General features: G+C 60.2%; 1 protein-coding gene and 1 long non-coding RNA gene across 4 annotated transcripts in view; one reads left to right on the forward strand and one right to left on the reverse strand.

Annotated features, from left to right (window-relative positions):
• The window catches only part of ABTB2 (ankyrin repeat and BTB domain containing 2), a 171,485-nt gene that overhangs the window by 148,813 nt on the left and 6,919 nt on the right, over nucleotides 1-15,753 (forward strand). For all 3 annotated transcript variants that reach the window (XM_078058224.1, XM_036107023.2, XM_036107067.2), the window contains 10 exons: nucleotides 3,649-3,801; nucleotides 5,057-5,222; nucleotides 7,974-8,063; nucleotides 8,499-8,600; nucleotides 10,549-10,645; nucleotides 10,935-11,070; nucleotides 12,952-13,181; nucleotides 14,472-14,650; nucleotides 15,023-15,128; nucleotides 15,354-15,456. In XM_078058224.1, the coding sequence (XP_077914350.1) occupies nucleotides 3,649-3,801; nucleotides 5,057-5,222; nucleotides 7,974-8,063; nucleotides 8,499-8,600; nucleotides 10,549-10,645; nucleotides 10,935-11,070; nucleotides 12,952-13,181; nucleotides 14,472-14,650; nucleotides 15,023-15,128; nucleotides 15,354-15,456 (1,362 nt within the window). The remainder of the gene's footprint in view (nucleotides 1-3,648; nucleotides 3,802-5,056; nucleotides 5,223-7,973; nucleotides 8,064-8,498; nucleotides 8,601-10,548; nucleotides 10,646-10,934; nucleotides 11,071-12,951; nucleotides 13,182-14,471; nucleotides 14,651-15,022; nucleotides 15,129-15,353; nucleotides 15,457-15,753) is intronic.
• LOC118545075 (uncharacterized) lies at nucleotides 511-15,415 on the reverse strand. The gene is made up of 2 exons (XR_004921935.2): nucleotides 15,303-15,415; nucleotides 511-767 (listed from the first exon to the last, which is right to left on the reverse strand). It is a non-coding gene; the product is annotated as an uncharacterized LOC118545075 (long non-coding RNA).

A 15,753-nucleotide genomic window follows, 5' to 3' on the forward strand; every position in this document is an offset into this window, starting at 1 on the left:
GGAATGGCAAGAAGAGAAAAACCGCCTTTTTCTTTGGGACGGGACCAAGCATGGGGGCAATGCAGATGTCCGACATTCCCAGCCTCGCTCCTCTGGAGCCCTCTCCCCCAGTGGGGAGGAGGCACCCGCGGCTGGTACAGATGGGAGTTTTTACGGGGATTTTCCAGAACGTCCAGGAATACAGGCCAGCTTCTCAGCATGTCCAGTGGGCTACATGAAATTACCAGAAAGGAAGTAGTAGCCTGGAACCTACAGGCCAAGGGAAGGATGTTACTGAGAAAGTCCATGAATTGCTTGTCCTATCATCTTCCCATGGACCACAGGGGGTGGGTAGGCCAGGGAAAAGGGCCTGAAGAGGTCAGTGTGGGGACTGGCACCGCCTTGTTTGTGGACAGGTGGACGCCAGCCACTACCCCAGAGGCAGAGGAACGCACTTAACCCTGGAGGATTTCTGTATGTTGAGAATATCTAGTCAGCGTTCAATTCAGGAAACAGAAACCACTCTAGGTATTTTAAGCAGGAAGGGATTTAATGCAGGGAATTAGATGCCAGGAGAATCACTGGAAGAGCTCAAGGAGCAGGTTCAAGGCCACGCCTCCAAAGACGATACCAGACTCCTCCAGCAGGGGTGCTGCTCCCTCTGAGACATGCCCTGGAAATGCAATTCAGATTGAAGCTGGAATCAAGACATCTTTGTGGTTGCTTTCAGTAGCACTACCACGGCCCCTGAAGCACTCAGGAAGGTGGAAAATGGACGCTGGAAGGGTCTGTAAGAAAAGAAAAAATAGACCTCATGTCTCATGACCTGGCTTGCTAGCAGAAACAGACAAAGGTGGGCTCGGCCTCACACCTATTCACCAGATCTCACGCAGCTGCATCTTAATGGCGAAACCTAATTTGCCTCCAGAACCCCAGCTGCAAAGGAGTCTGGGAAATGTAGTTTTCAACGTTTTATGTCTCCAACAAAGATGGGATAATGGAGGCTGAATGAGCCAGTCCCCAGTACCTGCCCACCAAGGTTATCAACGCCGTATTTTTTCATGTGCCAAGTTCTAAGAGGCCTGGAGCATAATGAATCACAACACCATCTGATTAGACTTGGTGATTCCCCAAGTTCCCTCCTGGATTTCCCCTAGTGCAGCTGGGAGATGCTGCTTAGAGCTTCAGTGTCCATACTTGGCACTTGGTCTTGGCTGTTGGCCACAACATGGAAGAGTGGCTGGCAAATCCATGAACTATCTTTTCATTTACACTTCAGTCCCAGTGCTGGTGGTTTAGATAAAGCCTTCCCCTTGGATCAGAAGGACTGATATATATAGAAATATGTGTCTGAGCTTGCCTTCTAGCATTGCAATGTCAGAATTGGAAAACCCAGGACTATTTGGGGAGAATTCAAATGGGTATTTATAATCAAAGTTCTATAAACAGAGGAGGAGTTCACAAATGGCTTGTTGTTCCTTCCTACATTCTATAAGCTCCGCCCATAGAGTCTTGGCTTTCCCTACTCTAGCAAGTCAGCACTATGCCCTTGAAAATTATATGCCATTCTTTTCTGGGCAAAAACAGGAGTTGGTCCAGAAGTGAAAACTCAGATCCATCATAACAAGTTCCTGATGCTCAGCCATACTTTTAGTCATTCGGCCAGTGTTTATTGAGGACCTATTGTGTTCAGGCCCCATGCTGGGCATACTTGGGAGTATGCAGACATGAGCAGGCCATCGTTCTTGTTCTGAGGCACAGTGGGTCTAGTCAGGAAGATGAGACACATTCATTGATGGAAGAGCAAGTTCTAAGGGATCTCGGAGCAGGAAGAGATTATTTTCTTCGGGGAGAGAGGATCTGGGAGGGCTTCTGGAAAGAGAAGGTATTGGAACTGAGCCTTGAAGGATAAACAGGATCTGGATGGGCAGAGTGAGAGCAGGTTCATTCTCTTGAGGAGGTAGGGAGGGCAGGTAGGCTTGAGAACCACGGGTGCCTGGTGGTCTGGTGTGTCCTGGTAAAGGATATGAGCCAGGACTGGAAATGGGTTGGGGTGAGGTCTGGGGCACTCTTGAAGGCCAAGACCAGCCAGGCTTCCCCCACCCGTGACTCTCCTCACCACTCTGCTTGGTACACTCAGACCCAGATAGGTTTTCTGACACAACAGAACCAGAAGATCAAAATAACTTCCAAATGAACCACCTTCAAGATCACATCTGCTTATTTTGTTTAAAAATAAATAAAAGCATCCTTTCCCCTCAAGGAGAGAAGCTCTTCAAGTTCTGACGATTTCCTGAGTGTTTGGAAATCTGAGACCAGTGATCTGAGGGTCTCTCATTGATTCCAGTTGACTGGCTTAGTGGCTGAGGAGAGAGAGCAGAGGTCCTTTTCCTGGTCACAGTACCTCTCTGCACGTCTGGGGCAAGATGGCGGTGACAGCAGAGGCCTAATGCTCAAGGAGCCCAGGGCGTCAGAGGGAGTGGGGTGTGGAGGAGCGGCAGGCTGGGAGCACACACAGGAATGGGAGGCGGACTCGAGCTGTCCTTAGAGAGAACAGCCACAAGGGGCAGGGTGCCAGGGCTGCCTCATCCTTGTGACCAGGCAAGGAAAGCTCTGGGCAGAGCAGGCTGGTTGTCCATTGAGTCATACAGCCAAAGACTGGCCATCAGGGCGGCCAAAACACTGAGATGGGTTGGACTGTGAGGAGGTCTCCCAAGATGGTCCTCACCATGGGAGACTTGCCAGAACTGATCGAGGACAGGAGGAAAGCCTCTCTCAGTAGCGAGCGGACCCCGCCTCCCCAGCAGTAACCCAGATCGGGCGGGATGGGGCTGGGAGGGCCTGGAGCGGGGAGAGGGCAGGCCCCTGAGCCGCTGTGCTGGCGTATTGCTCAATGCCAGGGGGCACTAGTCCCATTCCGCGTGAATGGCGCCCCCTGGTGACACATGGACTACCTCGTGAGTGGTGCCCCCTGGAGTTGGCAACTCAAAGGCCTTGCCCAACAGAAGTGTCTCCCTGCTTCCACCTAGTGCCCCATGTCGCTGTGGCCCTGGGTTTTTAGTGTTAGGCCCCAAGACCATTGTCCCCGTAGGACGGGGAGCACCACGCTGAGGCGGCTCCAGCCTGCCACAGGAAGTGACGTAAGGCCCACCTCCGCCCAGGTGCAGGGTGAGGAAGGGGCGACCGTGAGCTGTGTGCCGTACATCATCTCACACAGCTCCACGACAGCCCGTCTCACAGGTGGAAGGAGCAGGCTCGGGCCACGCTGTCTGTGGTGATGGAGCACAGCTGCTCGGGCAGAGCCGGGGTGGGAGCCTGGGTCTGTGGGACTCTTGCCCCCGCACGCCCCCCCACCACCCAGGAGGCAGTCTCCCCTTCTGCGGAGAGAGACCAGGAGACCCCGTCCGAATTCAGGGCCCCCCCCCCCGACACACTGGCAAACCCTTCCTTTCACTGGTCACCTGAGGCCCTCGGGTTCTGCTCGTGGCCCAGGATGGGACTTCCTCCTGACTCCTGACCGTGTCTGTGGAATGGGACAAATCGGGGTCTCTGGGAGGACAAGGAGCCCGCCCCCTCCACACCTCACCGCCCCTGTAGCGGGTCTTGGGGCGTGTGTGCTGGCGGGCACGCGCCACCGGCCTGACCCCCTCTCTGTCTGCTGCCTCCCAGGCCCTTCATGCTGCTGCCGCCGCTGATGGAGTGGATGCGCGTGGCCATCACCTACGCAGAGCACCGCCGCAGCCTCACCGTGGACAGCGGCGACATCCGGCAGGCCGCCCGGCTGCTGCTGCCTGGCCTGGACTGTGAGCCCCGCCAGCTCAAGTACGGAAGCGGCGAGGCGTGAGCTCGCGGCACGCGTCCCTCTCCGGGACGTTGGGGGGGCCCCCCTCCCAGGGCGTGCTCTGTGGGCGCCGTGCCTGTTAGATGGATCATTCCAGACCCTGGCTGCTTTCCGCTGGTCACGGAGCAGACACGCATTTGGATCTGGGCAGGAGAGCCCTCACAGGCTGGCTCTGTGGGATATTTGGGGGGGTAATCAGCAAAAGCGGGTCCTTCCTCTCCTCTATTCCTATACTTGCCACTATTTTTTCTCAACTATTCCTTAGTGTAGACGCTGGGCTGAGCCCTTCCTCTGTACATGCGTCATCTTGGTCCTCATGACAACTTTAGAGAAAGAGGGGCTATGATGCCCATGTTACAAATGGGGAAACTGAGCATCAGGGAGGAATACTAATTTGTCCACAGATACTCAGCTAGCCAAGTGCCTGATTTTGAACCCAGGTCTACATGGCCCCAAGCCTGGGCTCTTAACTCTCTTCCCAGCATGACCGTCTTATATTGGACTGGTCTCCTGAAGTCCGTCCAGAGAATGTTCTCCGTGGCCATCCTTGTCGTATGAGAGACTTGCCTTTTTTTTTTTTTTTTTTTTTGACCCTTTGCCCCAACCCCAGTTATATCCTCCTCTGTCTCCATGGCAAATTCCCAAATGTCATTCTGGGACGTGAACTTTCCACACTTTGGCTCCAGGCTGAAGGCCCCTGTGGGAAGCCTGTGGTATGCCGTCTCATAGGTGTAGTTCTTAATCTGACTCTCGTTGGTGGGAGGGCAGAAGGGCAGTGGGATTCTGGGCCGTTCTCCACCGTCTGTTTGGTAATTCCAGGCCTCCTCGGGAAGCCCTTGAGGAGAGAGGATGTAAGCCAAGAACTGGAAGTGGGCCACAGTGGCCGTCCTCTAGTCCGAGGGCAGTCTTCGCCCTGCAGAAAGCACACGGGCGAGCACCGTGGCCCACGTCCGGGCTGGAGCTGCGTCCTGCTCAGGCAGAGTCCCTGGTGGGCTGTTCCTGAGGGGACGTCATTTCCTGACAGTGGACAGCTCCGAGCTCTTCTTTAACGTGTTTGTAGAAGAGCAGACGTCTGTGCTCACGTCACTGAGCATGACAAGGCCAGTTGCTGCCGATGGAACCGAAATTCCCCGTCCTTCCCCTCCACCCTGTCGCCCTGCCCCTCGTCAGCCTCACCTCCTTGAGAGGCGCTCACACACAGTCCTGCTCACACACCTCCGGGTCTCATCTATGCAGACCCGAGTGCTGTTTCAGCTCCTTCCGGAGGCTGGACGCCCGAGCAGCCACCGAAAAATTCAACCAGGACCTGGGCTTCCGCATGCTCAACTGTGGCAGGACGGACCTCATCAACCAGGCCATCGACGCCCTGGGCCCGGACGGGGTGAACACTATGGACGACCAGGTGCGTGCGGAGAGCTCCGCTAGCCAGGCGCGGGGGACAGAGGCGGGGACTCGCCGTGGCGAGAGAGGGTGGCACAGTCCTTCTGTTCCAAACCGAGAGCCGCTCTGCTCGGTGCTTCTGAGGAGTGGGCAGCCTCCCGTTGCTGGTGGGGCATCAGCTGGAAGACTTTCCTAGCGCCGCTGGGGATACCTTTGTAACAGAGATTCTGCTTCCGCTGGCTGGAAGGCCAGAGACTGTCCCCGATGGTGCAGGGCTGGGAAGAAGTCTGGAGGAGGCCCAGCTGGATTTCCAGCTGTGAGTACGAGTCACTGGGGCGTGGGCCCTGGGCGCCTCGTGGGCCTGCTCCATACCAGCCCACAGAACCTGCTGTCTTCATGGAGTTAACGTTCTAGCCGGGGAAACGCGCTAAGAAATAGAAACATAAAATACAGAGTGTGCCCGTGAAAAGTGCTAGAGAGTAAAATGAAGCCGGAAAAGGAAGCATTGGAAGTGATTTACAATTTTAGATAGAATTTAAGGGGTTTTGTTTGCTTTATTGTTTTTGCTGTGAAGAGCTAACATTTGTGGAGCATTGATATGTTCCAGGCACTGTTCAGAGCGCTTTGCCAGATGAACTCATTCAGTCTTGACAGTGGCCCTAGGATGTCATGCTATTATTATCCCCATTTTATAGATGAGGCAAACTGAGGTACAGCGAAGTTGGTTTACCTGAGGTCACACAGCTAGTACAGAGCAGAGCCAGGGTTAGAAGCAGTCTGACTCCAGGCTCTTCACCACTATGGGCTGTCCAGTTTGTCTGTCTGACACCATCTGTGCGTCCTCGCCATGTAGGTGATGGCTCTGTGGCTTGGAAGGCCACACAGACGCGGGGGGAAAGCTCCGTGACGGCAGAGGGCTTGGGTGGAATGCTGCCCCGTGAGATGCCAGCGCGGGACAGGGCGTGCTGAAGTGCCAGGTCAACCACGAGGCCAGGGTGGACCTGGACAGGTGACGGGTCGAGCAGAACGGCTGGGGAATGGGGCCTCTGGGAGGGGGAGAGTGGGGCTGAAGCAGAGAGCGGTGGGGCAGGCACTCCAGGGAGAGGAGATGACCCGGAGCAGGAGCACGGAGCTGGGACAGTCAGGGTGTCGGCTGGGCCAGCAGGGAGGACACAGGCTGGGTGCCGGACCTCCCTGGGGTGCTTCTGTCAGGGCCAGTCCCTGGGCCTTGCGGGGGCTTTCATCCTGGGGCGTCCTCCCCCCGCTCGGGGTGCCGGGGTGAGGCCCGAGCCATCCGCCCAGTCACAGCCGTGGCGTCTTGGACAAGCTGCCCCACCTCCCTGAGGGTCACCTTCCTTGCTTCCATCAAAGGAGGACAGCAGTCCCTGCCCCGTAGGGTTCGGGGACGCTTCTGCATCTGGCACATAATAAAGGCTCAGTAAGCGTTCTTCTGGGTTTTGCTGTCCATGTGATGACAGCGACGATTAGCCGTGAGCTCTGTTCATCAGCCCTTCGTGCTTTTCCTTCCCTATGGACCTGGAGTGGGGGGCGGGGGGACTGACACAAAAAAGACTCCGAGCCGATGTAAACACTGGACCGTGTACAGACGTGTAGAGAACAAAGTCAAGCAAGTGTGGAGGGGGCTGAAACCAAGCCAGAGCCGCCCTCGGCGGCACTCAGCTCTTCTCTGAATGCTCGGTCCTGTTTGTGCCCTCGGCCTTGGTATTTATGGGATGATCTGTGGGTAAACAGCTCTCTCGCCCATGATTAATGTCAGGCCATTTCTTTATCTCTGGGCACTAGGCAGGGATTTATGAGGTAAGGAGATCTTGTCTACACACAAATAACCTAATAAATAACATCGCAGGGCTCCAGACACACGCTCGCCAGGATCCAGCTGTGGGATAACACTTTCCACTGCTGCCTTTGCTATTACTGGCCCCGGAGAAAGATTCCCAGCCAGGAGGCAGCCCAGTGAGCCGTCCACCCAAACTCGGGGAGGGACTGGGCCTCCGCTTTCGGGAAAGCTCTGACTTGCTCAGTAGCACAAGAGATCCGAGTCAGACCCCTGTCTGCGCCCTGTGAGCTGCCTCTGACGGTGAGCTTCACGGCTCAGGTGGATCCGGGGTCCGGTGCAAGTTCTTCCTCCTCCTCGTGTGACCTGGCCTTGGGTCTCTCGGCTCCTCGTCTGTAAAATGGGGATAATAATAGAGCCTCCTTAATAGGGATGTTATGGTGATTCAATGAGATGTTGCGTGTAAATCACCTCCCACAGGGATTTAGGGGCCCAGGGCCTGGGGTGGGTTAGGGTATGGCCGGTGGTATAACACCGGGGCAGTGATGGGCTCGCTGCGTTCTTGTGATTCCTTAGCTCTTGACATCGGCTTCCTCTGCGCTAGTCTTCTTCACAACAAGCCTATGAGCTAGATCCTGTTGTTGGTCTCATTTTAAAGAAGAAACTGAGGCACAAAGAGAGACGAGTGACCTGGACACGGTTTACAGCTCCCCATGGCAGAGGGGGCCTCGGGGCCCGTGCTCCTCACCCCTCTGGTGTCCTGCAGGCTTGTGGAAATGGCCCCTACTCAGGCCTCACGGGCTCTGTGTCCAGTGCGCCCGGAAGGGGCAGGAGGGTGAGCCACGACGCAGGGCTGCTCCGGATGAGCAGCCGAGTCAAGCAGGAGCCCGGACTGTGGTTTCTGGCACAGACGCCTGTGGAATACATGGCACTGCGTCCATTGCCAGATGGTTTAGCGTCGACCTTTGCTTCACACAGGGTCTGACGCCACTGATGTACGCCTGCGCGGCCGGGGACGAGGCGATGGTCCAGATGCTGATTGATGCGGGAGCGAACTTGGACATCCAGGTGAGCAGCCGCAGCGGGGCACCTGGCCCAGCGAGGGAGCACCCCACGGTCTCCAGCAGCCGCGCTGGTGCCGTATTTGGAGGGATGGGAATACGGATGCACAGAGATAACAGTGAGCCAGGAGCGCTTTTCCTGACGCGTGGGCTTCCTGTCTGAGAGCAGGGAGCTGAGCGGAGAGCGTGGGCACGGTCCTGTTACGGGACAGCCTCGTCCCTGCCGTGTCTGTACCCAGGGCAGGCAGCACTAACCGACCATCCTGCTGAGCCTTGTCTACGGGGTGCGCCACGCAGACGTGACCAGTTGAACAGAAAGCACTCGGATAGGCTCCTAGTCACCATCCCTGCAGGATGCCCCCCTCAGTCCAGTGCCCGTGTCACCTGCCCAGGAATGGCACTCACCCAAAAAAAAAAACGGATCCTTTGTGGCATTTTCCAGGTTCCAAGCAACTCTCCCAAGCACCCCTCCATCCACCCCGACAGCCGGCACTGGACCTCGCTGACGTTCGCTGTGCTGCATGGACACATCTCTGTGGTGCAGGTGAGCTCCTGCCGCGTGTGCGGTGAGCCCTCGCTCGCCAGGGGGGCTGGGCCCCGGATGTAGCCCTGCCTGCCCGGAATCAGAGAGAGCAGAGGAGCTGCTTCGGGCTGCGCACCGGGTCAGCAGGACAGACCCCGCCCCCCCGGTTTGCCTCAAGGAGAGGGCTTTAGCATAAGGACGCGTGTGGAGTCTTGGGGACCGAGCCCAGGTCCAAGCAGTCCCGGGTCTGCAGGCATCTCTGTAGCTGTCCGGGAGTCTCCGGGCATGCTGGAAGCGGCACGTGTGCTCCGCTGCCTCTCCGCCGGCCCTCCTTCCCAACCATAGCCCTTTCTGCTCCCCCGTGAATGGTCCCGCAGAGCCGGCCCTGTATCAGGGCGTCCTGGTTCTGCCCATCCCCATTAACAGGCTTAGTCTTTGCGTGTCCCGGGTCCTGAGAGAGGACTCAGAGCGGCACGGGTCACCTCTCCAGCCAGGTCACGCCGGGTGGTGCCCACAGTGGCCCAGGTAGCTGTGACTGGTGTGAGGGTGGGGTTGAGGCCCAGAAGCAGAGCCAAGCAGTGGCCCACCCCAGGTAGGGCACCAGCCACCCTGCCACTCGACTCCCAGACTCCTTTGTTCCTCAGGCCACTGGGGAATACGGGGTTGCACACTCCTTCCTGGGAGTTCATGTGTCACCCTCGCAGACTGTCTGCTAGGTGGCAAGTCCTCTGAGGGCAGGGGCCGTGTCCAGTCTGTTCGTCATGGTCAGCACAGCCCTGGCCTGTCGTAGTGACTCAGCAGATGGTCTGCACCAGGCCAGCTGCCGTCCCCCGCCTGCTTGCCGCTTGCTGCCCTCCTGAGCCGCGAGCAGAGTTCCGGCCTAGCCCAGACCGGCCGGCAGGGCCGTGCTCTGGACCTGCCTGGACCGGCGCCCAGTTTCGCCCCACCCGCACCTTGGCGCACCGGCTCGGGCAGTGCCACAGCTGGTTTCTGACTGACGAGCGCCTCCAGCTGACAGCCGTTCCCCACTTCCCACACACTGGGGCGCAGGCTTGGAGGTCAGCCTGGCCCCCTCATGCCTGGTCTCCAGGTGTGGGGCCGGCGGGGCTTCCCCTGGGTTTGGTGTTCCAGAAACCCGGGAAGGATCGAAGTGCTCCCTCCAGAGCACCGGTCAGGGAAGGTGAGGTGCAGCCCAGAGTCACCTGTTGGAGCAGCACAGACACCACCCCTGCCCCAAGGCAAAGCCAGGCCCGGCTCAGCTGGAACTGCTTGGCGTCTGTTAGCCCTGCGCCGTCTTGCCCTTGCCAGAATGGAGAGAGGCGTCCCGGACAGCGAGGTCTTGCCCTGGCCCCATGCCTCCCAGCCTTGGGTAGCTTGCCTGCCAGACCTCTCCAGGGAGACCACTTGAAGCCACTGGTTATTAAATCTCTGTGGTGGGTTGAGCACCATTTCATTTCATGCCCAGCATGGCGGCAAGGCAGGCCTCTGGCCATTTTTGAGATGAGGAAGCCTAGGGCTTCAGGAGTTGAGGTTCGTGCCCCACCCCAGGTCACTCGCTGGTTGGTGGCCAGCACTGACACTCAGCTCTTTCTGACTCTAATACCTGTGCCTTTCCCACTACCTCTGCTGCCCCCCCGAGCCTCAGTTTCCCCTGGTAGATTGGGGGGCGATGCAATCGATTCGTAGGAAAGCATTTGTTTGAAAGAGAAAAACAGCTCAGAGATCCCCACAGCTCAGGGCCTTGGTCCAGAGCCACAAGAGTAGAGGTGAAGATTCTAGAAACTTAAAGGCCTGAGGGTAACTTCAAGTTCCAGAGTTCAGGTTCCTCAGCTGCCCAGGTGAGCTGGGTCTTGGTCACATGCCTGGAGGGAACCAGAGGCCCTTCTCCCAAAGCCTCCCCTGCACACCTCCCAGACTCTCCCTGCCACACTGACGTGTCCTGCTCCATGTCCTGCCCTGTGCCCTGCAGCTGCTGCTGGACGCCGGGGCCCACGTGGAGGGCTCAGCGGTGAGTGGCGGTGAGGACAGCTACACGGAGACCCCCCTGCAGCTGGCCTCTGCGGCTGGTACGTATACAGACAGCTGCCCTGCCCACAAGGGTCCCCTGCTGCCCCAAGGCTCCGCCTGGCCCTCCCTGCGGCATCACTCAGCCTGGCGGGGCCTGCAGCCGGACTTGTGGCCACATGCCCAGGTCCCTGAGGTGAGCCTGGAGACCCCTCCTTTTGGGCTCTGGGGGCTCCCCCGGCCCCATTTGTCAGCGTTTCTGTGGAGCTCGGCAGCCAGGCGGCGGCCCGGAGAGGCACACGATGACGTGGGTGGTGGGAGCGTCTTCCCTCCGTCTGCCCTGTGTTCCAGGGAACTATGAGCTGGTCAGCTTGCTGCTGGGCCGCGGCGCTGACCCCCTGCTCCGCATGCTCGAAGCCGACGGCATGGCCTCCCCCCTCCACGAGGATATGAACTGCTTCAGCCACTCGGCCGCCCACGGCCACAGGTACGCGCCTGGGGTTCCTGCCAGTGTGAAGCGGGAGCATGAAACAGGCTTGCAGGAGTCCGAGGCCCCCAGGGGGAGCAGGAGAACTAGAGATCTTTCCAGATGGGGGTTCTGTGTGGAAGCCATCCAGAAAGAAGATACAGGCCTTCAACCAGCAGAGAGGCCTCGGATGTTGGAGGCCCAGAGACTCTGGGTGGCGGAGACGGCCCCCTTGCACGAGAGGCCCACGCGGCCGCTTCCTGGTGGAGCTGGGACTGCAGCCTGGGTCTCCCAACGCCCGGGGCAGGCCTTCCCACTTCCTGTAGACTCTCTCCTGCGCGCCGGCCCACCCTGGGGCCACATCCCTTCCCACCCTTGGTGGCCCTTCTCCAGGGCTCCGGGGGCTTCGCACAGCGTATGGCTCGCCCCGAAGAGCCTCCTGGCGGCTGTGTGGGAAATCACATCCCACTCCAGGAGCAGATGGTGGACCTTGCTTTGTGGGGGCCAGGCCTGCCCAGGGGTGTGACGGGGCGGGCAGCAGGCTGCGACCAGAGCCATCTAGCAGCTCTGGGGGGCAGAGTGAGACAAGAGAGGCAGTTATTAGAAGCCAGAAAAGGGGCCAGAAGGGAAGGGCGGGTGGGACAGCTACTTCCTGTTCTCCAGCGCCATTCTCGGAAAGCGGAGGGTGCCCTGCTGTGGCCCCCTCCCTAGAATGCTTTCCTCTACAGCTTCTGCCACCGAAACCCCCAGGACCGTACTGCACATCAGTGCCACTAGGCCTTTTCACCCAGCCAGCGCCCTGTGTTTTCCCGTTGCAGCCTCTTCACCCTGTGCGGACACACTGTCCATGCACCTGCTTCCCATTTTCTCTCTGGAACACGGGATTTAGGGGACGGGGTGGTGGCCGGCTCACCTTCCCATGCCAGTGCACGGCACAAACGAGGTGCTCTGTAAGTTCAGGGAGCTAGCAAAGCGACAGTGGGATGACCCCGGGTCTCTCGAGGGCGTCTCTGCCCAGCGCAACATGACTTCCATCAGAGCAGGGAGCGGGCTGGGCAGGGCTGCTGGGAGGAGGCTCAGCCCCCAGTGACCTGTGGACCTGCCCCCCGCTGCGGCCATCCCAGGCCACGGGCTGTGACAGAATGAGCCCCGGGGTATGGAACCAGCAGTCCTGGGCCTGTCCGCACTCCTGCCTGTGCGACCTTGAGCATGACGCAGTCATCGGCCACGAGCGGTGGGGCCCACGGGCTCTCACAGGGTTAACGCAGTGGTAGACAGGAACGTGCTCTGTCAAGTCCACCATTCAGCACACGGGAGGTCCGCAGAACCGGCACCTTGACTTCAGTGCGTCCTTGTTCACGGCAGGCTGGGACTCAGAGGCGTATGAGCATGTCCTGGCTTTCAGACCCTCGCCGCGCGTGCAGGTGGCTGCCATCTCGGGGTGCTGCTGTGCGGCAGGCTCTATGCCCGACGCCGTCACGTCGGCCTCCCGTTGACCCGGGATGAGGGTGACACGGGTACCCCGCTCTGCAGATGCCAGAGCAGTCAGGGCACAGAGAGGCAGAGCAACCTGTCTGAGACCACACAGCCAGGATGGCAGGGCCTGTTTGGCGCCAAGGCCCATGACTTAGTAGTACCAGGATGGTGGCGGTGGGGGGGGGGGGGGCGTGTCCCCAGGGCCAGTCCACCCGTACCCTCCCCTGCCTCTCTCAGATGGCTGCAGAGGGAGGGTGCTGGGAGCCCTGGCCCAGCCTGCCTGGGAGGGGAAGACCGTGAGCCCCAGTGCCCACAGGTGCCCCACAGCAGCCCGTCTAGGCCACGGGGCTCAGGAGGGCACCGCAGGCGGGCACCGTCCACGGTGAGGGCCTCAGGCATGCCCGTCCTCCATCCCGTGGCCCGCAGGAACGTCCTGAGGAAGCTCCTGACGCAGCCCCAGCAGGCCAAAGCGGACGTGCTGTCCCTGGAGGAGATCCTGGCCGAGGGCGTGGAGGAGAGTGACGCCTCCAGCCAGGGCAGCAGCAGCGAGGGACCCGTGCGGCTGAGCCGGACCCGCACGAAGGCCCTGCAGGAGGCCATGTACTACAGCGCCGAGCACGGCTACGTGGACATCACCATGGAGCTGCGGGCGCTGGGTGAGGCCCCGCGGGCGTGCACACGCGACACACGGGCACTCTGCTGCTCTGTAAGAGCAGACTGGAAGAGGGCCGGGGCCCGCAGGGGCAGCCGGGCACAGGGCGGCTGGGCACGGGGCGGACTCCGTCTCCGCAGGCCTGACGGCCGATGGCCGAGACAGCAGAGGCCCTGAGCCTCAGACGGTCCTCCGCGGGGATACGTCGGGGGGCATCGCCCCAGCCTTCCAGCCTCGGGCCCTTCCTCCTCCCTGGTTGGAGCCTCACAGCCCCCGGCCTGGCCGTGGCCTGCCATATGCGGCCCTGCGAGCATCTGCATCACTATGGTCAACATTTCTGGTCAACTAGAGGCTCTCCTGTCACTCGGCCACACTCGTTTGCTCCTCGGGTCTGCGAGTCCGTGGACGCTCCTTCCTGCGGGGAGGCCGCCCAGACAGGCAGACCTGGGCCAGATCCCAGCTGTTCCGCTGTCACTGGCGCTGCCGATCCTCGTGTAAGACCGTGATGTCACACGAGGCCCAGGGCCTGGGGCCAGCTCTCCGTGAGCTCTGCGTGCACAATGGCAGTGTGGAACGTCCTAGTGGCCGCCACACTTGCAGCCGGTCAGGCTCAGTGTTCCTCACTGTAAAATGGGTATATCGTTCTCAGCTACGGTCAGAACACCGGGGATGCTAATGCCCTAATGCCACCTACGTCACTGTGTCCCTGGGGAATGCCATCGTCCTCTTTTTACTCCATAGTGAGGCTTGTGGGGGAGCAGCTTGCTCTCTAATTACCAAGAAAATTACTAGCTTTTGTCATGACCTCCACAGAGTAGTTTTAAGTTAGTTTATGGCCCCACTGCCACGCTCCAGGGAGCTGGTACACAGTAATTATGTGCCACTGGATGCCAGTGCCCCGAGTGCCAGACAGGCACGGGCCCGGGTGCCCGGCATGTTTCCCAGGCCTCCGAGTGCACCTGGCCAGCCCTCGTAATTGATGGGTCTTCCCAGGAAGTCGTTCCGGGGGCCCACAAACGGGGGCTGGTGCGGCCCCAGGCTGAGCCGTCTGGGTGCCCTGCCCTTGGGCCGGAGCCGTTCCTCTGCCCTATCTGATGGGGGCCCCCGAACTCCCCTCTGACCTCTCAGCAGGGCCTGTCGGGGTCCATGGAAGCTCTCCTTCCCTGGCTTCAGAGTCCCTCGGCATGAGGGAAGGGGGCAGGAGCCCGCCCGGAGAGGGGTCGCTGCGGGGTGGGCTCGGGGGTGTGTGCAGGCTGTGCCCGGCGGAGGTGACGACCGCCCGCCCTGCCCCCAGGCGTCCCCTGGAAGCTGCACGTGTGGATCGAGTCTCTGAGGACCTCCTTCTCCCAGTCGCGCTACTCGGTGGTGCAGAGCCTCCTGCGGGACTTCGGCTCCATCAAGGAGGAGGAGTACAACGAGGAGCTGGTGACCGAGGGCCTGCAGCTCATGTTCGACATCCTCAAGACCAGCAAGGTGAGCGACGTCAGGCGGGTCCCCACCCTGCGTGCCGAGCATGTTGGCTTCCGAGGCGCTGGCCCAGACCTTGTGCACACACACGCACACACGCACACACACGCAGGCCCCCGCCCGCACACCCCACGGCCGGACTGCCACGGCCTGGCTGCAGAGGCCGGAGGCCGTGGATCTGTCGGGGCGGGAGCCCGGCCAGAAAAGCAACTTGGGGACTCCGTGATGGAGGCGCGGGCGTCTCTCGCCAGGCCAGATCCAGGAGGAACCGAAAGACGGCGGCTGCTCTGAGCCGGGTCTGGACTTGGGAAGCGAGCCTGCCGTGTCTGCAGCCATGGCAGGCGGCCTCACGGGCCCTCCCTCTCCTCTGCCCCGCAGAACGACGCCGTCACGCAGCAGCTGGCCACCATCTTCACGCACTGCTACGGCAGCAGCCCGGTGCCCAGCATTCCCGAGATCCGGAAGACGCTGCCCGCCAGGCTGGGTGAGGCCTGCCCCCCACGCCCGCGGCCAGCCGCCCCTCGTCCTTCCCAGAGCTCCGTCCCGTCTCTCCTCCTGTTCCTCTCCACGCACCTTGGTCTGCTGTTCCCCATTCCCGGCGCCTCAGTGTCTCTGCTCTCCCCCTGTGTACCCCCCCCAAGCCTCTCGGAACGCTTACCTGGCACCCGGGGGGCCCTCGGTCACTTCCCTTCTCTCCCTTTGGGCACAGATCCTCACTTTCTGAACAACAAGGAGATGTCCGACGTGACCTTCCTGGTGGAAGGAAAGCTCTTTTATGCGCACAAGGTCCTGCTGGTGACGGCTTCTAACAGGTAGGCCGCCTCGGGGAACAAGCCCCAGCCCCGGACGGTGGGGGCAGCTTCACGTTCCAGAGAGGAGCCTCTGCCCCGCAGAGATGGGTCCCACAGCCGTGGAGCCCCCGCCACCCCACAGGGGGCGCGGGGCAGAGTGGACAGAGGGACGGGACAGTAGGGGGGACCCAGAGTTCAAGAGGCGCTCCGCGGCGCTGCTCTTCCCAGTCGAGGTATTGCTTCCGATTATTAGAAAATATTCTGGAATGCAGAGTCACCTTCCGGGCCACAGGCATCACAGTCACTCACGGGGGGCGG

This window comes from Halichoerus grypus, chromosome 11, assembly GCF_964656455.1.
Source record: "Halichoerus grypus chromosome 11, mHalGry1.hap1.1, whole genome shotgun sequence".
In the NCBI taxonomy this organism is placed as follows: Eukaryota; Metazoa; Chordata; class Mammalia; order Carnivora; family Phocidae; genus Halichoerus; species Halichoerus grypus.